This window comes from Hydractinia symbiolongicarpus, chromosome 5 (assembly GCF_029227915.1).
Source record: "Hydractinia symbiolongicarpus strain clone_291-10 chromosome 5, HSymV2.1, whole genome shotgun sequence".
Lineage (NCBI taxonomy): Eukaryota > Metazoa > Cnidaria > Hydrozoa > Anthoathecata > Hydractiniidae > Hydractinia > Hydractinia symbiolongicarpus.
This window is the reverse complement of record NC_079879.1, coordinates 16,803,212-16,826,931: the sequence shown is the minus strand read 5'-3', so window position 1 is coordinate 16,826,931 and position 23,720 is coordinate 16,803,212. Positions and strand designations below refer to the sequence as shown.

Below are 23,720 nucleotides of genomic sequence, written 5' to 3'. Positions count from 1 at the left end.
TCACTATAATTATATCAAACATAAGTATAAAAATGATGCTAAACTATTATTCACAGATACAGATTCCCTAACATATGAAACTACAACCGATGATGCATATATGGATTTTTGGGGTGATAGGGATAAATTTGACAATAGTGACTACCCAGAATCATCACAATTTTATAATACAGAAAATAAGAAAATTGTTGGAAAAATGAAAGATGAAGCAGAAGGTGTACCAATACTCGAATTTGTGGGATTGAAATCCAGAATGTACAACTATATTAAAGATAATGGTAAATCAGGAAAAACAGCGAAGGGTGTTAAGAAAAGCATTATTAAGAATACAATAAAACATGAAGATTATAGGAAAACATTATTTGAAAATAAACAGATGATACATAAAATGAGAACCATTAGAAGTGAAAAACATATTGGGAAGTTAGGAGATTAACAAAATATCACTCAGTTGTTTTGATGACAAGAGATATATCCATGATAATGGTATAACAAGTTATGCATATGGACATTACAAAATATGTTAACTTTTTCTATTCCTTATATTGTAGATACATCAAAATAATCCAAAAAAATGGCACATCCAATGTATTTACTCAGCCTTTAAATTATACCATTCCCAGGCATTGGCAACACTATAAACATACACTTGTAGACCCTCCCAAATGATAAAATTTAGCCCTCCGACAGTATATGTGGTATAGTAAACCCTAAATATGGATTCCCCATTCCTTTCCATGATTATTAACCCTGCAACATATGATGGGGGCATGAGCACAGTTTTTCGTGTGGTTTCATAAGGCGAAGCCAAAGGGTGTACAAGTAGTCATAGGTATGGGGCGTTCTAGCAAAGTTTTAGTTACTGAAACTGTGCTAGAACCCCCATACCTATAACTACTTGAGGTGTTTTAGCGTTTTTAGAAGTGCGTAATAGCAATAAAGATGGCATTACCATCAATGCCTTTAAACAAATACCTCTGTCAGAAGACTTCGAAGACCAAGTCGAAACTAATCTGGTCATTTCTTGTATAAAATCTTTACCGTGACTGCACTTTGGTAATTCAAAGAAATCCTTTTTCCAAAACACAATTTGATCATAAGCCTGAACAACTGTACTTCTGAATTCGTCATTTCCGTTTCGGAAAGGACGGGGTGATGACGTCTTTAAAAACTTCAAACCCTAATATCTCTGGAATCGTTTGTCAATTGTACATGATCCCATACATTTTCTTGATAAGCGTTTCAAGGTCTATACGATGAAAGCAACAGGTATACAAATTTCTAAAAAAAAATTTGTGGTTTTGTCTGGCCATTGCTGACGTCAGCAAAATTTGTAAACCCTTATATCTCATTAACCACTCAAAAGCGCATGATCATATACATTTTCTTGATCAGCAGTTTAAGTTCTACACAATAGAGGCAACGTGAAAACAAGGTTCTAATTTTTTTTTGCGGATGGGTTGCTGACCTCATCAAAATTCAAATGAAGCTTCTTTTCATTTTTATCCTGCCTCAGTGGATTTTTCCACGGGCTTTATTGACTAGTTGATAATAATACATGTTTACTTACCTCCTTTTTGCTTTAACGATCTCAAACAAATAATTTTTTTATAAATGTGTGACTATAAAAATAGCTATTTTTTAATGATTACTTCTATACCATTTATTGTAAAGCACACTTTTCTACCAAAAAAACACGCTAACTCCCCTCTGCATTTTAAATTGGGTCAAATACTTTAATTTTTGTTCTAAACAAACTTTCTTCAACCTATTTTAAGTATGATAGATATATGTAAGGTGATCTGGAGATGTGTAATTAATAGAGTATGAACATTTCACTGACTTGGGACAACACGGACATGAAATGACAGTCTGGACTAGCACCTATGAGTGAAACACACTGTCTAGAATAACCAACACTCATTAACTTAACATTCCTATGAGTTTTAAAATAATATATAAAAATTGATTTACTGCATTAACTTTCTTTGATCGTCCATATTTATTTTAATGTTGGAATATATGGACCGACAAAAAAAAGAAATCCTTTGAAATAGTGTCGTTTCTGAGACCAGAAGAGTTTTATCTCAACAGCAATCTGAGTTTAGAAAAGGTTATTGCACCGTTTCCACCTGCATAAAAATTAGAGATGACTTCTTGAAAGCAATGGATCGTGGTAAGGTCACGTTTTCTGTCGTGGTAGATTTCTCCAAAGTTTTTGACACTGTTGATTACGAGACTCTCTAATCGCAAAACTGAACAAGATAGCCTTCTCAAAGAACGCAAAGGTTTTTCTATGCAGTTACTTGCCAAACCGAACCCAATGCGTACAGATAGATTCTAATTTATTAAATCACCTTTATGTTTCCAATGAAGTGCCGCAGGGAAGTATCTTGCATTCAATCTTATTCAATATATATGTACACATCTTAAATGACACAAACACAAGAGGAACTTACATGCAATAAGCAGACGATACAGACATGTATGCTTCGTTCAAGCCAAACGAATGTGGCGCAAAATGTACAATACAGAAACAATGATATGAACAAAGTTGCTGAATGGTCAAACTGAAATAACCTCATCTTTAACAAAAAAAGTCTATTTGGCACCAGGCAAATGGTGAGAACAAGGACCTGACTGATCCAAATATAAACGAAGTGTTATTGCACAACTATTGAACGATCTTCCAGTTCTAAAATCCTCGCTATTATTTTCCGCTAAGGTCTCTCTTGGAATCAACACATAAACCATATATTATCGTCTTCATAATCAACCCTTTAAATGCTGTTTAGAATAAAAGAACTCATCATCTCCGGAAACAACTAGTCGAAGCATTAGTTCTGAGTAAAGTCAAATATGGCAATGCAGGTTTTCACAATGTCCCGGGATACTTGAAAAGTCAAATGCAGAAATTATTTTGTTTGTATCGAGGTAGATATTCAAATGGACGCGTTAAATATTAAGTGGTGCTCTTGACCGATCGGTATTATGCATTGCAAAACTAGCTGGAAATCAGTTAACACCCCGCAATTGCCGAGATTCGTACCAATAGAAAAAAACAAGGAGGACATATGCAGAAAACACATCAAATGTTCCACAAATCTGCACACGACCTTTAAATATACTACATCGTCAAATTGCTTTATCAGCTGGTTTTGTATATGGGAGGTTCTTTAGTTAAGCAGCAAATATTTTTTACGTAAACGGTCCATGTAAAATTTCCTTTTAATAGCAGTTTGGACTGTTTGATCTTGGCCGTTTCCAGACTGTCGTAAAGCCCAATTGTCGCAACAAGGCAAGTCGACATTGCCGAAAATATGTACCTGCATAGCAAAATCTTGAATTTGGTCATTGTTGTTTTCTCTACACACAAAGCGAACAGCGTCCTATTCAGGCCTTGGAACTTTATTTGATGGAACATTTTTTAATGTCAGCCAAACCAAGATTTACTCTTTGACTTGTCGTTTATACATTTTTCTAATCCAGCTTGTCTGCTCCATATCTGTTCCAATTCTCTTATTTTCTTAAAGGAGAGGCGCCAAAATTTTGTGGCAGCTAGAAAATAAGTAAGGTTTCAAGAAATTATTATTATTATCATTAATTCGGATTGGTATAATGAAGACAAAGTCGTTTCTAGGAAAACGGAGAGAAGTTTTATCGTGCCGTTCTGTTTGAAAATAATAGCTAGCCTTGTCTCCATGTTGTTGGGTTATTGACAGAAAACATCATAACCAGAAGCTTTGCTATAAGAACCAAATATGGGAGAAGCCTTGTTTTCAAGTTATTCACATTTAAAAGTTATAAGACGTTTTCGAATATTACGGGGAATATTATTAGACGTTTTCCGCCTGTAAAGCGGCAAAGATGAGCACATATTTATCTGCAGCGTTTTTTAGGGCTCTTTTTGCCTAAAATTGAGTATTAAACTCAGTCTTATAAATGAAAAAATGACTAAAAAAACTATTTGATTCAAATTTAAACTTTAAAAACTTGAAAGATGAATAAAACCTGAATAACAAATCTTCAAATGAGATATACAGCTTCTTTTTCTCCCCTTCGACTGTTGTTATGTTAGATTACCACCAGAGATACTTATAGCATTGCTCTAACTTGCTAGCCTGTCACACAAGCGGGTTAGCGGTCAGTAGATGGCACCAAACTCGACTCGTACCCTAAAACCTTATGATTACACTGCACTGCACCATCTCCGCAATATTCCTATTCTTGCGCATTTAATTAACGCAAGTCACATTAGGTCTCAATAAAACATGTTCTCGGCTTGGGACTAAATACTTTGTCCAGCGCATTTAATTAAAGATGATTCGTATCATAAATGAAACAAAGACCGTGCTCTGGGTACGATTTTGTCATTGAAATATACTAATTATTCGTTACTGTAAAATTATTCTATAATCAAAACTTATTTATATTCAAAAGGGTGTCTGCGAAGTGCGTGCTGCCATGGTCTTTAAAATGAAGTCCTTTGACAATCTTTAATTTTCCCTTGGGTGCCACGCCGTGCTGGAGACTCTGAACTCAATCTCACAGTAAAAAAGGTAGCAGCTATAAATCCTGGAATAATAAATAACCCATGTCAAATGGTATTCTTTAATCAGTGAAACTTGTGTAGCAAAACTTTCAAAAATGACCACTCGCAAAAGTGTATCAATAAAAGTTTACTCGAAGCTACAAAACCTAAAGCTGCAAAATAAGTTCTTTCAGTTATCATAAATGACCAAATAAGCTCCTAGGGATGTTTTTAATCCTATCTTTAACAGTATAATTACGCTGGACAAAGTATTTAGTCCCAAGCCGAGAACATGTTTTATTGAGACCTAATGTGACTTGCGTTAATTCATGAAATTTTTGCGCAGAGCTGCTGCACGAACAATTGGTTGCGCGAAATATTTCTTTTTAAAATGTTGGCGAAAATTAGATTGTGCGAAATTAGATTGCGCGAAGTTAGAAAAAATTACGAGATAAGTTTCGCAATATTCACAAAATTAATCATTAATAGTCAAAATTAAGAAAGTGCTATTTCCTATATTATCATCTTTTCTTCTGGCGTAACTTGTTCATCTTGTTTCAAATCAATTTCTTCAGCAGGAAATACTCGTCGTCATAGAAAGGGGCGTTTATTCGAAGCATTACGGTAGATTAAACACACTGTAAACTTCTAAAGGGAAATCTTTTAGGAATATGCTAAGCTTATTGCTTAGCTTTGCTGAATCCCTCTAATGTGTATTTTTTTCTTGATTTTGATTTGGCACAGACTTTTCTCATTACTTAGACGTCAGTAACACCACTACTGTTTGAACTTGCCTTGTGTGATTATACATTTAATTTTGTAGCTGTTCTTTTAAAGGTAAAAACAGGACTATTTTATTTTATACCATAAGGCAACAGAGGGAATTTAGAATTTTTTCGACTGGTGTTAGGGCGGTCAAAACGTAACGGAATTGAGTTTCTTCAGTGTCGCTTATAGTAGATATTTGATATTACTGCCAGTTTTGTCGTTGCAGCTGAAATAAAAAATCTCTTTGTGAATGTAATCTGTAAACCTTGCTAGAGATCGAAAAGATCTCTCGCAAGGCTTACAGATTACAAATCAAAGATCGAAAAGAAAACCCAGCGGCATTGCTTATCAAATTACTCAAAGTTAATTCCGCTACTGCATTGTTTTTGAACCAATCAGCTTAATTTCGTGAGAATTTAAACCATGTGCATGCGTGGCGAATTAAACTTTCATTGAAAATTCACACTTTACACATGTGAAAATCACTAATAAACATAACAAAAACAAAAATATTATTTGCTTGACCTATTCCGGCATATCAACAATTATTACACTTTTATGCTAAATAGATGTAAGAAATTTTGTGAATAGTTGTAAAATAAACCCTAAATAATATCTAAAAAGTAGCAACCTAAAAATATAAATTCGTCACAAATTTAACTCAATATCGGCCTTCACGAACCAATTTATACCTGGTATATATTTATTTTATTGGCTTTTCGCTTACCACATATGCTAATAGCTACTAACATTTCGATAACTAGCTACATGGACATTGAAATATCCACGACAATTTAACAACACAATCCAAAGATATAAAACTATGATGTAAAAATATTGCATAATAATGTAAATAAACGTATTTTAACCAAGTTTTAAAGTTTGCTACGACGATTATGAAGCGTCCAAGACATTAGGCCCTCTTTGCTACAGTCACCAACATCGCTCTGCTTTGAAGTTTACGCGCTGCTTACTTGAATTTTACGGTTGTTATCCTGATTTTCGGGAATCTACAAATTGAAAAATTTTCGCAAGATAAATTTTTGCGAAATCTGAAATTGGAAAGTTTTGGCGACATAAACTTTCGCGATTCGTGATTTTGAACTTATTTTTTATGTTCTTATAAAAAAGTGGCCTATATGTCTTATGATAGAAAAGGAAAAGAAGTGTTTTTTAACGATGTAATTTTCTTTCTTATGGTATGTAAAAACTTCTATTTACAAATTGGGTTCATCGTCAAAACCACATAACAGATCAAACACATTTTTTAGGCTCGTCTTTTTCCGACTCCCACGCATCGTCGTCATCATCTTCTTCGCAACTAACTTGGTTATAAGCATTCCGTTCCTCTTCATCAATTCTGCAAAGCGTCCAGATCCTTAATTAATTATTTCTTTTAAATACATACGTTTGAAACATTATCGCTTTTGTTTATTTCTAAGTTTATTCCAACCTCGTTCCCAGCGCCAGTTGTCTCTTTTTTATATCGAGAGGGCGAGCCAAGTGAAGGCAAGTCAAGAAATAAATTTTAAAACCAGCAAATTTTTTTAAAATTTTAGTGGAGAAACTTTCGCGAATCGACAATCATCCATCCATCCATCCATCCATCCATCCATCAAAACCCACCGAGTCCTGCCTTGACGAAATAACGATTAAACGTTATGTCACCGTTATTCACAACTGGTATCAAAAATTTTAGTGCACTGTATGTGAAACAAGTATTTTCCGAAAGTAATGATTCTACCTTATACAAAGCATGGGTAACCTTTATACTTGTGCTGCTTGCCGATCCATACTTCTGGATTTAGTACGACCTAATTCGGACTCATTCATAAGAAGCTTCAGATAATTTATAGCTCGTAGAGGGTGTCCAGACAATGTTATATCGGACAATGGAAAAAAAATTGTATCTACTGAAACCTAGAACTTTGTGTCAAATTTGAAAGTTAATTGGCATGTAAATCTACCATTATCGCTCTGGCACGGCGGATTTTTTGAAGGGCTCATTCGTACTATCAAGGATTTATTAAAGAAAGTTTTTCATCGAAGTAAGTTGAAATATGAGGAAATGCAAACTGTGTTCTATGAGGTAGAACTGATATTAAATAACCGACCCTTGTCATATGATTTTCCAACAGAATTTGAAGCTTTTCCGACACCAAATAATTTTTATTATTATTAATTGGTCGTAAAATGAATATGTCATCTTCTCAATTATTACCATTATTAGTTAAATCATTTGAGTTGAAACAATATAGTTCTGATGTCAAGGAATTCATTAACCCTTTTTTGAATCGCTGGCGAAAAGAGTATATCGTTAATTTAAGAGAAACACACAAAATTCGTACACAGAATCAGCATCAAACGAAATTCAATGTTGACGAATTGTACTTATTTATGATCATAATTTATCAAGATACATGTGGGAATGTGCTGGGTCGAATTATTGAACTTATAATGGGCATGACAATCAGCACCGGGGAGCCTTAGTGAGAACCCAGAATAATTCGATTTTGAGACGACCTATTAATCTGCTATATCCAATAGAGACTGTTAAGAAAATTGACCGGAAGTAGACAATACATGTAATGTTGTAAGAAGGCCTGTGCGTGCTGGACGACTGTTAGGAGAATTAAAAAGGAAATTTGAAGTTTGATATATATTTATTTATAAAAGTTCTTATAATATTTGGTTCTTTTTTAGCTTTAGGAAATTTTTGCCCCAAAATTTTGCGGGGGTGAGCTCCTGCTAAATAAAAAAACACATGTGTTCACCATCGAGGTGAATTATCATTTGTTATACAGCCAAAAGCCGCATTGCTTAAGCTTGTATACAGAGCTAAAATAAATTAAATAGTTTTTTGTAGAATAAAATACATTAATAAATAGCAAGAAAATCATAAAATTTTTGGCCTAATCCTCATGATATAATGGATACGTTGACGAAGCCAAAACCTAATTAAAATTATTTTTTAAGATTTCTGACTAGCTAAATATCGTGATCAAATACCTTGATTGCGAATTGGTGATACAACCATGAAATTGCGGAATAAAAGATTGCGAATCAGGTATTGTGCCAAGAAATTGCGGAACTTAAAACTGCGAATTGAAGCAATGATTCAATAAATTTTTCCACGAGACCATAATTAATAATAATAATTTTTATTTTTCCTGGTCATTAAGATTTGCAACCTTGTCATCAGGGTCTTGTGGCCTCTGAGCCGTTATTACGGAGCCGCTATCAACTTCATTAACAAGTCAAAATGCCCTGAAAACGAGGTTGTGAGATTTGTTCCCTGGAAATTTCCTTTAATGCAAACAATTAAGGGGATTTCCCTGTAAACCTTTATATAGCAATACAACGACAAAAGTAACTTGTCTTTTTCTCGGAAACCTACCAAATTAGATTGCGAATTTTCTTTTTATTTTTAAATTGCGGAGGAAAAGATTGCGAATTGCTACTTCTGACCAGAAATTACGGAAGAGAAGATTACGAATTTTGGCCAAATTCGCAATATTTAATTCCGCAATCTTCACGACTGCAATATTTTCTTGCGCAATAATTTTTCCCATCTTAGCGAACATGTGTGATCAAATAAAAAACATGTATAACTAAATATCTCTATAAGACCAAATACTTTTTGAGATAAGGAGACTTAATTAAAAAAGAGACTTTTCAGGTGCAGCAGCTAAACATCTAGAACTGAACGTGTTAAAAGTATCTCTTATTAAAGGGAAGCAAACTCGCGTATAGCGATTAAAAAAGTGTATTTGGAGTTTTATGAAATTAAAAATAGACTGTTTCAAAAAGTTGCTAACAATTCGTTGGTGCAAAATGCAAATTTTCTGTTCTTAGGTGATTACATAGTCTCTGTGAACATGCAGCGTTTGTTCGAAGACTTGCTTTATAAATACAGAGTTGATCTCGCATTTTGGGCTCATTACCACGCTTACGAGCGAACGTGTAAACTATACAAAGGCAAATGTACCGAGGATGGAATTCTACATCTCATTGTTGGTACTGGCGGTAAAGATGTTGACGCTGATGTGTGGTATGACAAGGATTGGTCGATATTTAGAAGCAATGATTATGGCTATGGCCGTGTAACTGTCAGCAATTATTCAGCAATCTTGTTTGAATGGATTCAGAACCGTTCTAAAAAAGTAGTAGATAGTGTTTGGCTATTGAAATGACTTCTTTGAACCTTTTCTCCAAATCTGAACTACTTAAAATATAAACTTTCGCAAACCACTTGTTTATTTTCCATTAATATGTTTTAATTCTTTGAAACTTGGCTAAGAAGTTCAATGGTACATAAAATTTTGACAACTTCTTTTGTTCAGAAGTTTCTATGCCCGCGGTCTCATTGACCGGACGCTATTGTTCGTGTAATTCATTTTTTTGGACGTGGAAAATATTTGATAAAATTTAAAAAATGCTGACATGCATGTATTAGTGTTGTAAAATGTTGTATTGATTTTAAAATTATTTTTTTACGAGTATGTTGGTTACTCTTTCGTTATTTAGGTATTGCTAACTAGATAAACATACAGACCAGGTTACAAGAAACATTGATCTAGCAAAATGACCTCATTATATTGCTTTCCTTCCCTGAACAAAACGGCTCACGTAAGACCTCCACCGTTGATGTTCTCCATCCTCGCACATTTTTCAAAAATAACGATGTGACAAACAAAACTTAACCAAATTATACCCACTTTGTTGCAAGAGTATAGACAACCTGTTTTAAACAATTACTTTTTATGGTATTTTCCAAACAATTAATACATAACAGTAAAATCGAAAGTTTGTTTTAATGAGGAACCAAGACAACACGAGAGATTGTATTTGTTAATGGAGAACTAACGAAAACAAGAAGCCCTGGGGGCTCTAAGAATTTCCGCGCGCTACCAAAATATTTGATGAAAACCTGCTAATTCGTTGTGTTATTGTGCCAAACATTCGAAGGGGCTTGGTGCATAAACCTCTGAAGATAAAGCCCATCAGTGACATTATATCTTACAACAAACGCAAACAAAACGAAACGTGTCATAATAAACTCACATTTTAAAAGAAATTGCTAACAAAAAATACAGCCTATCATTCATGGTTGAAAGTCTTGCGATTGAGACGTTTATGGTCTTAAACGGCATTAGTTGACAAAAAATCTAAATTTTGATGTAACCATCATTTTCAGCATACTTTTTTTATTAACTGTGTCAATTTTTGTCGAAAATAAAGCAGTTTTAATTTTTGGATAAATTTTGGCCTGAAATGACATTTAGGTGACAAAAAATCAAACTTTTGTACCATCATTATTTTCAGCATACTTTATTTGTTAACCGTGCCAGATTTAGCCGAAAATGAAGTGGTTTTAATTTTTGGACTAATTTTGGTCTAAAATGGCATTTAGGTGACAAAAATCAAAATTTTGATGTCACCATTATGTTCAGCATACTTTTTTTGTTAACTTTGCCAATTTTTGTTGGAAATGAAGTAGTTTTAATTTTTGGACCAATTTTGGCCTAAAATGGCATTTAGGTGACAAAAATCAAAATTTTGATGTCACCATTATGTCAGCATACTTTTTTTGTTAACTTTGCCAATTTTTGTTGAAAATGAAGTAGTTTTAATTTTTGGACCAATTTTGGCCTAAAATGACATTTAAGGTGGCAAAAAACCGAAATTTTGATGTCACCATCATGTTCACCATACTTTTTTTGTTAATTGTGCCAAAATTTGTCAAAAATAAAGTAGTTTTAATTTTTGGACCAATTTTGGCCTAAAATGACATTTAGGTAACAAGAAATCAAAATTTTGATGTCACCATCATGTTCAGCATACTTTATTTGTTAACTGTTCCAAATTTTGTTGAAAATAAAGTAGTTCTAATTTTTGGACCAATTTTGGCCTAAAATGACATTTAGGTGACAAAACTCAAAATTATTATGCCACCATTATGTTCAGCATACTTTTTTTGTTAACTGTGCCAAATTTTGTCGAAAACAAATACCAATTTTGGCCTGAAGCGTCAATACTAGACTTCCCAGTAGTTAAGGAGCTTGGGTACGAAGTTTACATCTGTGACGGACCAACGTGAAATCCCAGGGTCGATTTTTTCTCAAAAAATGCTCTAAAAGAAAAAAACGACGGTTTTAAAGAATTTCCTACGCCTTCGGGCGCGGAAATTCAAAAACTACATATATAAAAACATTCGTACGTATCACTTAAAACATGTCCAAATTTCGTCCCCAAAAAGACAATTACATTAACGGCCGTCGGCATTATCGATTTGTGATTTGTGACGTCACACGGCGTACATAGCTCAGCCAGGACTTGTGAGGATGCTCTCACTTCTTAGTCTCCCTAGAGAGATTATAATTTATCGCGAGATTTGAGCAATGAAGAAGACAAGTTAATTTCCAGTATAACAACAACATTGTATAAAAAATAATTTTCAACGATTTAACGACATTCGAAAGTAGGTAAACAAAAAAAACTTTGAGACTATTTTTGTTTCGTTTTTTTTAAACCCTTGTATCTCACTATAAACGCTCATCAAAAGCACATGATCATGCACATTTTCTTGATCAGCAGCTTAAGCTCTACACAATAAAGGCAACGTGAAAACAAAGTTCCAATTTTTTTGTGGATAGGTTTCTGACGTCATCAAAATTCAATGACGCTTCTTTTTCATTTTTATCCTTAGGCCATGGGCTGAGGGCCCAAAAATGAGATTTTCGGCTCACCTCTTCCGAATAATAAGGATTATATGGACTTTTAGTAACTTTAGGGTATATATTCTTAGAATTTCGGGGATAGGTTTGACAAATCGGTAGCTTTTATACTGAATTCGGCGTTCAAAGTTAGGTCCCAAAATGGTATTTTTCATTTTTTGCCTATATTTGCTTAGGTATCGAAAAAAGTAGCTATATTAAAACTGCTCTAAACTCAGTTTTTGTGAACATTTATCTTTATACCTTTCCATATATATATATATCCATATATATTAATTGATGCTGGGCTGTGTGACATCCTGAAATAGCTTTACTCAACCACATATTTATAAAGGACATTAAATGGCTATCATTTTTCAGGTGGGTGATTTTGTTAAGAACACGTCAGAAATTGTAGGAGAAAATCTGAGTACTTTAGTTGCACACAAATTTTTCTAATATGCACAACAAATTTTCCTATTTTTAAAATCAAAACTAAGAATGACAGTGCTAAATTTATGGATTATTCTTGGATCCAGGTTAACACTCTTGCTACTTTCTGATCATTTTCAACCAAAATGACCGACAACATTTCAGCATCAAAATTTATGGAATCTTGCATTTTTCAAGTTTATAATCTAAGTAAACTACTCCTCTAATTAGTAGTAAAACATTTAAGGTGGTTTACCACTAAATAATGTCTAAATTTTAAGAATTGTCTTTTACCTGTTTTCTGACAGCAAATTCATCTTAGAATACAGTGACAAGTAGTGCTTATGACACTTATTATGCTTATGCGGGTTTTATTGCGCAATCTGGCACTTTTTCCAACCAACAGCAAATATAAGTGCACAGCAACGCTCATAGCAACCATTTTCGCATATTTAGACAGCTTTCTTGCCCCTCCGTCGATGTTTAATGCTTTGCAATAGCTAGATAATACTTTAGGGCCTCCTAAGACAATATATGACAGTTATGAATATTGAAAGTGTCGTTCCACACGCTGTCAGAAAGCTGTCTTAACGACGCACTCTCCGAAGTGAACTCGTCAGAGTTTACTCGTTGTCAATTTAAGACCTAGGTATTTGGTGCTTTTTAGGTTGAAATAGTGCTGCCGTACAACTTTTGTCGATCCACAAGTCAAGAATGTCCATAAAATAATCTTTAAACACGTTTTTTGCCGTTTAAGTTCGGAATCCACACGAAGCAAGAATTCTCAAGATCGAAGCACACATGCTTTACAATTTCTTCTGTGGATGCAGGCATCAGTATTACCTAGTGCTTAACTGAAACCGATCTTCAGATAAAAGTTTTGTCTTTCAGTTATCTTGTCCAGTTTCTCCCTGTTTTAGCCTTTTTTTCGTCCAAAAAATACCGCATCAGTTGTCTTACGGAAATGCGTTTCACTCAATCACTACACGTGATCCTTCAGAAACATACGCGGCCAATAAGGCGCTCTAAATATGGCACGTTATTCAGTTATTTGGTTTAGCATCGAGCAGCAAAATGTCATATTTTGCTCCTATTTTACCTAGCAACGGGTAACCATGGCAACCAATCAACTAAATTTTGGACTTAATTTTGTCGTAGTCGCGTACTAATGATATCCTCATCAAGTGACTTTAGAAAAGACAATCCTCTGCGATATAGGTTATTTGTTGGTAAGCCACTTTAATAATTGCATTTAAACGCTCATTTCCTGTATTAAAAAAGGAAGTGAACAGAATGAATTTAATAAGGGTTTGACCATGGGCATTATGAATATGTCTTATTTCTCATTTTCTTACTCTACTTAAAACATATGTGAAGAATTTGAACTTTTCTTATAAAAAATATTTTACAAAAAATTATTTTGTTTGAAGTTGTTGGCCACCGTGGCAAACTTCTGGGGACAAGATTAATATCAACCTCGTCCCCAGGTTTTTTGCCTTTTGACATCGAGAGGCAACAAACCCTGGGGACGAGGATGGATTAATAGAAATTGGTTGTGAGTCATATTGTCAGGCTGGCGCCCCATAACAAAAAATTAAAAAGGGTCGTCTCTTTATTGTCTCACGATATAATATTCAACAAAGTTCCGATCGAGCAACCGCCAATAAGCATATCGGTATGGATAATGATAAAGTTAAACTTGGAGGGCTTCCAATTATTAAGAATATGTTGATACAGAAAATTTGTTACGCAAAAATATTGTGTATGGTGTAAAAAATATAGTTTTTTTCTTTAAACAATAAAATGAATTTTCTAAATGATTTGTTACCGAACACGTCTGATTAAATGCAAACCCCCATTCTTAGACCTTACCCCCGGCTTCAGGAAAACAGCGTAATTTACCTCAATATCTGGTGCGTGGAAGACAATTACCTAGTACATGATTGGTTACGAAAACAAAAGGAACTTTTTTAGACACTTATAAATAAAAATTGAAAAGTTGGCTGTGAAAGAAAATAAAGTCTTCAAAAATTGGTAGGGGCGTTTTCAAAAAGTACAGAACTTCTGCTATTATGGAAACTGTAGAGAATACTAACACTGAAGGTACAGTTGTGAAAAAAACTGTAGAAACTTCTGTTTCAGAAGATGGGACAACAGTAATCACAGAAGAAACAACAATTATTGAAGTCAATGGCGACAGTCATCCCAAACCAGAATTGGTATCCGTTTTAAAAGAAGGGGAGCAGGAGAACAACGATAAAAGTACTAAAAAGTCAGAAGAAGTCGTATCTTCAGAAAAAGAGAATGTTACCCAAGAGAGTGACATTCCAGTTGCTGTTGAAACAGAAAGTGAAGTTATTACTGGCAGTAGTTCGGAAGAGAAAAAAGCAATGCCTAAGGTAACATTGCATCAATTTCCACCAAGCAAGAATGTGCCTAACCTTTCTCCATTTTGCTTAAAATTAGAAACATTTTTGCGCTTGCACAAAATCCCATATGAAAATCAGTATGGATACAAGATGGGGAAAAATGGAAAGATGCCATGGATTGAATACCAAGGTGAACGTAAAGCAGATTCTAACCTTATATTAGATTTTTTAAATGAAAAATTTGATATAAATATGGACAATGAATTTAGTTCAGAACAGCAAGCAATTGGTAGGGCTGTTAAAATTATGGTTGAAGAAAACACCTATTGGACTATGTGCTTTACCAGATACATTGATAATTTCAATGAATTTAAAAAATTTATTGCTCCTGCTTCTGGTGGAGGTATAGGTTTTAGCGTAAGCATGAAGATGCAACAACGGAAGGTGAGATCCAGTTTGGAAGGGCAGGGTATTGGTCGTCATACACCAGAAGAGATTTATAAGATTGCAGAACAAGATATTTTGGCGATTTCCAACATTCTTGGTGATAAAGAATATATACTTGGTGATAAGCCTTCGTCATTTGATTGTGCGTTATTTGGTTTCCTTGCAAATATATTGTGGTGTGGATTGGAGTCACCATTGGCAGAATTCATTAATGAAAGTGCAAAAAATCTCATTGATTATACTAAGAAAGTAAAAGAGTTATGCTGGATGGACTGGGACGATATGATATTGGGAGAGAAACAGGAGCCTACACTCAAAAAAGGATTTAGCTTTAGAAAAAAGAAGGCAAAAAGTGTCAAACCAAAAGAGAAAGAACATCCTGCTGAGAAAGAGGAAAGGGAAGGCCCCGTTCAATCAGAAAATGTCACAGAGGTTAAAACTGAAGAACATAAAAATGTGGAAGAAGTGGCTGAGGTAGAAAATACAGAAACCAAGGAAGAAGAAATACTGGCAAATGGAGGTCAGGAAAAATCAGAGCAATGATCAATTAGACTTATAATTAGGTGAGTTATAATTTGCTTAATCATAATAATCTTTAAAGGTATTTATTCACAAAGAAATTGATTTGTTTTTTTTTAAAAAAAAAATTTTCACAGCATTTTTGCAGATCTAGGACCATTTCCCGGGATAATTGTCCGGGGGCAATTTCCACCTAGGATAATCCCCACTCAGTACAATTGCCCCTGCTTATTATCACCAAATAAATAACTTGCTTTCTAGATAAATCTCTAAGAATGTCTGCATTTTTAGCTAATGAGGTAATTTTCAAAGGAACTAATGCCAAATTTGTTGCAAATGAGACTATTTGCAGCTCTTTGTTAACAAATATCTGGCTATAAAAATTAAATTCTTATGGTTAAATGTCTTTCACTAGAAAGCACTGTAACTCTACTTAGGATATATACTTTATGTTCTTTCAACTTGACTTGTCATTTTTTAACAAATACAGAATGCATTTTGAAAACCCTTTCTTTAATTTTTATTTTATTGTAACATTGTTTGGTTATACCATTATAACAATATGTTTTTATGACTCCTGGGTTTTTATCAACTTTACTGCCCATTATTTCAACACTCTTTATTCTTAACAAAATTAAGGAAAAGGCATTAGTTTTGTGGGAAAAAGCTTTCTTTCATTACAGATTTTTTTTTTTTTTTTTTTTTTGATTATTATTATTTTTTTTTTTTTTTTTTTTTGACTAAACAAATATAACTTAAGTTTTAAACTGGCTTATCTGCTGAATAATTTCTCTGAAACATGGATTGCAAATACTTTAAAAAATACCCTTAGTATAAATGTTAGTCTTTAAAAACCTAAATTAGTATTAAAATACCCAGTTTTACCCTACAGACACCACCATTTGCATATGGTATATGCCCTAAATTTTACATTTGAATTTTAAATTTAAAAATTGAAAGTTGTGTAGTGTGTATGTAAGGGCAGGTTCTTACATACTTTAATTCTTGGAGGTCTCGAAGTATTGAAGTAAACATCCCCTGTTTTGTTATCAAAGTTATATATAATAACTTATAATATAAAAAGTAGTTAAGAGTTGTCTCACAGCTTATTAGTGAGATATTTATTTATTATTTTTCCTATTTGACGTTTTTCTGTCTCACTTAAGATTTGTGCACTTTTAATTTTTTTATTTTTAAAAGAAGCATTATATTAAAATGTTGACTAAGTAAAGTTATAACTGCTCTGCAACTGTTCTATTTGTCTTTTACGAGTTATTATACAGTAAAGTAATTAAAGTATATACTTTGAATAATTAATGATTTTAAAGCCATACTAATTTTGGTCTAAATTTAAAATGTCTTTAGTTCTGAAAGGTTCTTATTCGGTTTCTTGTTTGTATTTTTGTTAAAATATATTCGATGAATGATAAGTTCTATATATTTCTTAATTTAATTTATAGGCATAACTGAAAATATTCCTTCATATAACATTCCTTCCAAAACAATTTCCTAAAATATGAAGTCAAATATGGAAGAAAGTTTTTTATTTAAAAATTAGTAATAACAATATTTGTGAGTTTGGTTCCCAAGGTATTTAAGGTCAAAGTAGTCTCAGGGTCGCCACCATAACAGTGTCGATTAGTGCATTCTATTCGGTAAAATACTAACTTGTGTGATGTAAGTCTGCGGAGATGTGAACAAACGCATTCTGAATTAACAAAGCGAGGGAATGCAGAACTGTGCTTCTTGCGATTGTCTAAGAATAATTTTAATTATTATCTTTTGAAATAAATATGTTATGCAGAATAGAATGATGTTTCACTGTTATATGTATTCAAATTTATTATAAAATTTTTTTTGTTATTTTTGTATCAAAACATCTTGAAAGACAACAAGTGCTTCATTTAATTTGCTAAATTTGAAAGGAAAACTTCAAATGGTTATGCGCAATAAAGTGTAATGGAAGTGTTTTTGTGATAGCAAAACAAAACAAAAAACAGTCATAAAGTTTTTCTCTGCTTACCTCTGTGCATGTTGTTAAATTCTTGAAAATTATTTTATTACAGTGATGTTGTTCTGGCAATTTAGCTTGTCTTCTTCATTGCCTGAACCTTGCGATTAAATTTTAATCACTCTAGGAAAGGCCAAGAAATTCTGCGCAAGTCCTATTAAGCGTGTGACATCACAAATTAACAAAATATGTACGAACCTAGTTGGCTTTTGTTTGATGTAATTATCGTTTTTGGGAACAAAATTTGGACATAAAAAAATGAAAAATTTTTATGCCATGTTGTTTTAGTGATATGTAAGAATATTACCAAAAAAACCTGCAAGTTTTTTCGTTTGTTCTCCTTTAAAATCTTTAACAACAGGAAAAATAAAAAATGATTAGATTGAAGGTAACGACAAGGCGGGGGGTTTTACAATATTGTTGTTCTTGGACTTTCTATTGGAGTTGTTTTCAAATTTTTTGTGGTTAGAGCAGCCATGATTTTCTCCCAGTCCTGCAACAAAATTTAAAGTTTTCATCCATAACCATGGTGATTACTTGTTGGTCGCAGGGGCAATTAACCAGGTGAAATGTCTCACTTATTTCCTCAACATTTGCAAAAACATGTAGATATACTAAATTAAAATCAAATCAATAACCTGTTGAAATTAGTACCATTAAGAGCCACAAAATATAGTATCATTCATTGTTGATTAGCATGACATAAAAAGTTTATCAACTTAAATTAGTGTGCTAATTTAGAAAACATTTCCCCTAAAACTTACAACTTTGCCTAATGAGTCCTCTCAAATTTGTAAAAAGGAGCAGCCCAAGCTGTTCGAGTACGTAGTGGAGCATTTTGCGAGGCTTGACGCAGTGCTTATCAGGTGACAACAAGTTTTTGGTAATCCCAAATCAATAAAATAAAGCCAAATTTGATACTTAAGTCATAATTTGATAATTCTAACCCACTTTCAGTATAAGCCGATTGAACAGCACAAAAAGCTATTGTTGGACAAAGTTTGCAAAGCTCGAAAAAGCTTACAGTTTTCCATTAAAACCAAACAACATGGGTTTTTAATTAAAAACTTTTGTGTTGCAATACTTTTTCTTTGCACTCCACTGGTCTCATTCCATTAGAGTAAGCTCAATTCAATGTATACAAAAAGAAAGTTACATAAATTAGAACAAATATTGAGTTGAATAAGTTAAATTTTGGATCTATTCTCATGCGAAGAATTCAAAAGTTTCTTGAATAACATAAAAAATATCATCAATGTCAGGAGTTTAAAACAAGAACTTGCGAAGCCAACAGAAACCAGGTGAGCAAGAGTTGGAAACCTCAAAAGGGTCCATTACACATGTCAAAATTTGCAATAGCAAATAAAGTACAAGTACTTGCACAAGTGGTTGTGCAATGCAATATGAGTAACAGCTGTTATTATGCATTGCGCACAGGTTTGTATATCAGATATGCGATAATAAACAATAGATATAGGTACAAACTTTAACAGATCAATAATTACACGCTTTTTTCTGTTGTTATTTTTATTAAAATTAAACCAATAAATGTCAAATTAATATAAATAAAAAACTGTAAAGAAAAATGTTTAAGTAATTTAAAATATTTTTATAAAATTTTCATAAAATTTTATAGTATGAAGTAGTAGTATTTTAGTAGTTTTATAGTATAAAGAGTGAATTAAAAATAAAACTGACTGAGAGTTATTAAACAACAGCTATTTACTATTACAAATTTTGCTACGTATAACAGACCCTTAATGTGAAAAATATACTTACTTTACGAAAACTTTTATTTATACTTATACTCTGCTTTCTCTACTTTTAAAAGAATGTTTTGTTTTATTTTGAGTATGATTTTAATTTTTATTCGCGACTTACCCTCTTTCATTTTACTGGTAAAACAGTCTGCCATCGGTCATGACAGACAAGATTTGACAAATGAATGACCTTTTTATCAATTTATCCTTGTGCTCAGTCATTATTCTCCGTATATATAATAATATTTTATGAAATAATAAAAACGAGAAGATTTCTGGATGATATAATATGAATTTTTTTTTCCAAGTAATCACAAATATATTTTTTAGCTCTTCGCCAAACCACCCAAATCTCTCCTCAGTTTCGTTTTTTTTGCATAACCTTTCTTAATCAGTTCCACATTGTCATGGCAACAATACTTTCCTGCTGTTTTGCAAAGAATACACCTTGTTCCTTTTTTACAAATCAAATGTTGATCCTTCAGACAACATTTCCAATATCCAATAGAATATATTCTTAAGGCCAGGATACACTTGTATACTATCATTATATATATTCTATAATACAGTTATAATTTTTCTACAATTTACTTATAACTTGTTATAGTATGTTATAATTTCATTTAATTTCATAACATCTTTGCCACAACAACGCTGGCAGATAATAGATCTATTGTCACACAAACAAAAGGCATTCGAAACCAGATCACCAACATTATTGTTAAAATCAAACTCGTTTGATTTTATTCAAATATAGCCATGCAGCAAATTATGAGGTTATGAAGCACATGTCAGGTGTTAAAATTATACATATTATAGCTATATTATAAGAAATTATAACCATATTTAAAACATTAAGAAATTATATTGATATTATAAGGTATATTTCAGTGATATTATACAAGTGTATCAGGCCCTTTAGGCAATTTGTTTACATAAAATTAATACATCCTAGAATGTTATTTATGTCAAAGCTAAAATCCTTTGCTCTGACGTTGACAATTATATAAAATGTCGTTCGTTTTGCTGTTAATGCAAAATATTGTTCAGTGAATCAGATGATTGGATTGGTGCATTTTTAAGATAGTATCATAATCAAGTTAAATAGGGATTAGATGGAAGTTCTACAAAGTTAGCATCGATGTTTTAAATCCGCCTGTTCAACCTTATTAAAAAGTTTAGATTGGTTTAGTTCTGGGGAGAATGTAAACAAGGGAAAGAAAGTTAACCAGTTAAAGTGAAACTATCTGACTACAAAGCTAATAAAACAAAGAAAACGTGCATCATTAGGGAAAGTAAAAGAATGAATTTATTGTCATACAAACACCATTTTGATGTTTGTGTTTTGAAGTAGCTGGTTCATGAAAACCCCAAAATTGTTCAGCATTTAGCTATAAACACTTGAGGTGATGTGAACATTGGTTTTAATTTTGTTTTGAATTGGGCTAATTTAAATAATAGTTTCCAAATTATTTTCACTGTTTTAATTTTAGTATTTTTTATGTTTTTTATACATAGCTATAGCTTTATTCCGTAAGAGCATTAAAATTGATAATATATATAGTTGATGTTTTATGTGCCTTGTTGGATAAATAAAACGTAGGGGAAAGTGACTGAATATAGAAATCCCATCTACATAAAATCTGTCATGGTGTCAGAGCGAGTTCTGAAATATTTTACTTTGTTAAAATTAAGAAATCAGAGGTTAAGCAGAATGCCAATGTTTTTATTACATTTTTCTACTTATTTAAAGTTGGCTAAATAGCTATGCAACTTTATAGCTTGTGTGAGCAAGTTAACCTTTTGGTTTATTTTGCCTTAAACATTAAAAGAGTTAAGTATTGCATCTGGCTAAATAAATTCAATTTTTTATGTAATTAAACTTTGATTGATTCACATGCAAAAAGTACTGGTGTAACTTTTTAATATTACAATTATCAACTTCTTAGCTACTTTCAGCCTGAAATCAACATTCACCACGCGATTTACGAAATGTTTTGTAGGAAACGACTTTCATTAATTCGGCTAAACTTTCTTAAGTTATGTATTTCTCGTCCCTTATCAAAATTCTCTTTTTGTTTTAGGAACATCATTGAAGTTGGAATTTCTCATTCATTTATAGACAGTTAAACTTGATATCTAAGTTGATTTAGTGAGAATTTTGGTTTTATGAAACAGCTGCAACAGTCGAATATTTCCTATGCAAGATGCTTTGGACATCATATAACCTGTAGAACACGTGTTTGGTTTTTACTGTCTAATTCCCTTCTCCTGAAGAAATGTTTGAATGTTGATAATTCACCCTTCTCACCAGTTTTCAGGCGAAACACTGCCGTCTTATTTATTATGAAGTCTACCATGTTCACCTCCTTTGCGATTTGTAACGTGGAGTTCTTAATGTATTTACTAAAGTTTGTGTATATTTAACATAAATATGTATTGTGCAGATGTTTAATTTCAGGGGATAATACAACGAATAATTTCTTGTTTTTGAGAAATGTATAGTGTCAATTTCTTTTTCCAACTGCTCACTGACAGATTTTATAAAATTGTGTTTCTTATAAAAACAGTGTATTGCATGCCCATAGAAATGCGATGTAATATAGATTTGTCTTCTATGTTCTAATGTTAATGTGATTTTTATTTCTTTAATCTGTAGCATGTTTTTCATTTTACATATGCATCAAATAAACTGGTTTTACTTATCAATTCCCTTTATTATCAAGAAATATTGTGTAATTTGCTTGTCTTGGGTTGTCCAAAAGATGTAGCTTCGGTTGAAATAATTTGTACTGGATTAATCCCACCCAATATTTTTTCGCCGTGTTCATGAATCCTACATTAACAATAGGCAAGTGGGGTGGGGATACCGTTGTGATATTATATCAATATTTTTTTAGGCTGTTTCTTATAGTTCTGCGATTGTAGTCGTGACATTTTTTTAAGCCACGTCTAAATTTTCGCGGATTTTTTCAAATTAGCGAAATTATGTACCCGGTAAATTTTATTTGCGTAAAAAAGCTGCGAAAAAAATCAAGAAATATCTAAATAATTCTTGACCTTTTTATAACAGTGAAAAAGAACGCAAAAATACAAAGCTCGTCATGCAAGAGTGTATTTGTGTGAATGTTTTATTCAAAGAAAACATTTGCTGTGCAGTCAACTCTCCAATTAGCGGACACCTTCGGTGCATACCGTAGTTATCTGAATTAGCGCCAGGGCGCTAATTTAATTTTCGTCCTTTCAGAGGGGGCGCTAATTCAAGCCGGGGCGCTAATAAAAAAATAAATATATTATTTTTAAAAGAAAAACAAAATACAACAATGGCTAAACTTCATGTCTACGTCTCCTTCTTCATCCACGTCAACTAAAATGAAAGAAGGAACCACTTCTTCACTCTGCCCTTCGATAACAGTAAATGGGTTCGTTTCGGGCTGATCTTTCAGTGCGGGAAACCCTTTCTCACATGGCTGGCCCGCTTTAAAGCAATGAATGGTATCATCCTCCCTCCTGTCAACCAAAATGTTCAAAGCGTACGCCTTAAAGGATTTAGAAATAAGTTCTGGCGTCAATTCTTCCCATGCTTTTAGTATCCATTTGACAATAACATGACGTGGTGGCGATTTTAAGTTTCCTGTATCTGTGAGGTTGTTTATACCATCTGTGGATAACCATTCATCATAATCCTCAGAAACTTTAGCTTTAAAATGGTTTATTCCACGACACAAATCTGACTAAAGATATACGTCTTCTTCTACCGTAATTCCTGTAATAAACACCCTTCTTTTTCAATGCCTCCCTGTAATAAACGTTCCTCTTTTAAAAATCGGATTAAACCTCATACATTGCAAAATTCCAAATTAGCGCCCCTTTCCAGATAATTAAGGGGCGCTGATTTAAGCCGGGCGCTAATTAAATTTTTCAGCTGTTAAGGGGGCGCTAATTCGAAGGGGGCGCTAATTTGAGCGGAGGCGCTAAATCATATAATTATGGTAAAGTTTTTTTCCGTTAATTAGAAGTGTTTCTTATATTTTACTAAAGAAACCTTTAAAATTCAGATTGTTTCTTTTGCTGGATCGTCAATGCTTCCAATTTTTTCGCGGATGGCAAGTAAAGAATCTGAATCATCTTGGCTCATGCCATCCAGGTGAAATAGCTTGTTCGGCA

The 23,720-nt window shown here is 32.9% G+C and overlaps 2 protein-coding genes across 6 annotated transcripts in view; both read left to right on the top strand.

Annotated features, from left to right (window-relative positions):
- Positions 1–9,887, top strand: part of LOC130645009 (uncharacterized) — a 54,047-nt gene extending 44,160 nt beyond the window's left edge. For 3 of the 5 annotated variants that reach the window (XM_057450843.1, XM_057450841.1, XM_057450840.1), the window contains one exon: positions 9,155–9,887. In XM_057450843.1, the coding sequence (XP_057306826.1) occupies positions 9,155–9,492 (338 nt within the window). In that variant the 3' untranslated portion in view covers positions 9,493–9,887. Of the gene's footprint in view, positions 1–6,570; positions 6,721–6,858; positions 7,091–9,154 lie in introns of those variants that run through there. The other 2 variants (XM_057450842.1, XM_057450844.1) reach the window with 2 other exon arrangements.
- A 4,548-nt stretch (positions 9,888–14,435) lies between these two features.
- On the top strand, positions 14,436–22,258 carry LOC130645007 (failed axon connections homolog). The gene is made up of 2 exons (XM_057450838.1): positions 14,436–15,826; positions 21,638–22,258. The coding sequence occupies exon 1, from the start codon at positions 14,520–14,522 to the stop codon at positions 15,804–15,806; it is 1,287 nt and encodes a 428-aa protein (XP_057306821.1). The 5' UTR covers positions 14,436–14,519; the 3' UTR covers positions 15,807–15,826; positions 21,638–22,258.
- The last annotated feature ends 1,462 nt before the right edge of the window (positions 22,259–23,720 follow it).

Bases quoted from the DNA above. Each gene is read 5' to 3' on its own strand.
- LOC130645007 (XM_057450838.1), top strand. From the start codon at position 14,520: ATGGAAACTGTAGAGAATACTAACACTGAAGGTACAGTTGTGAAAAAA.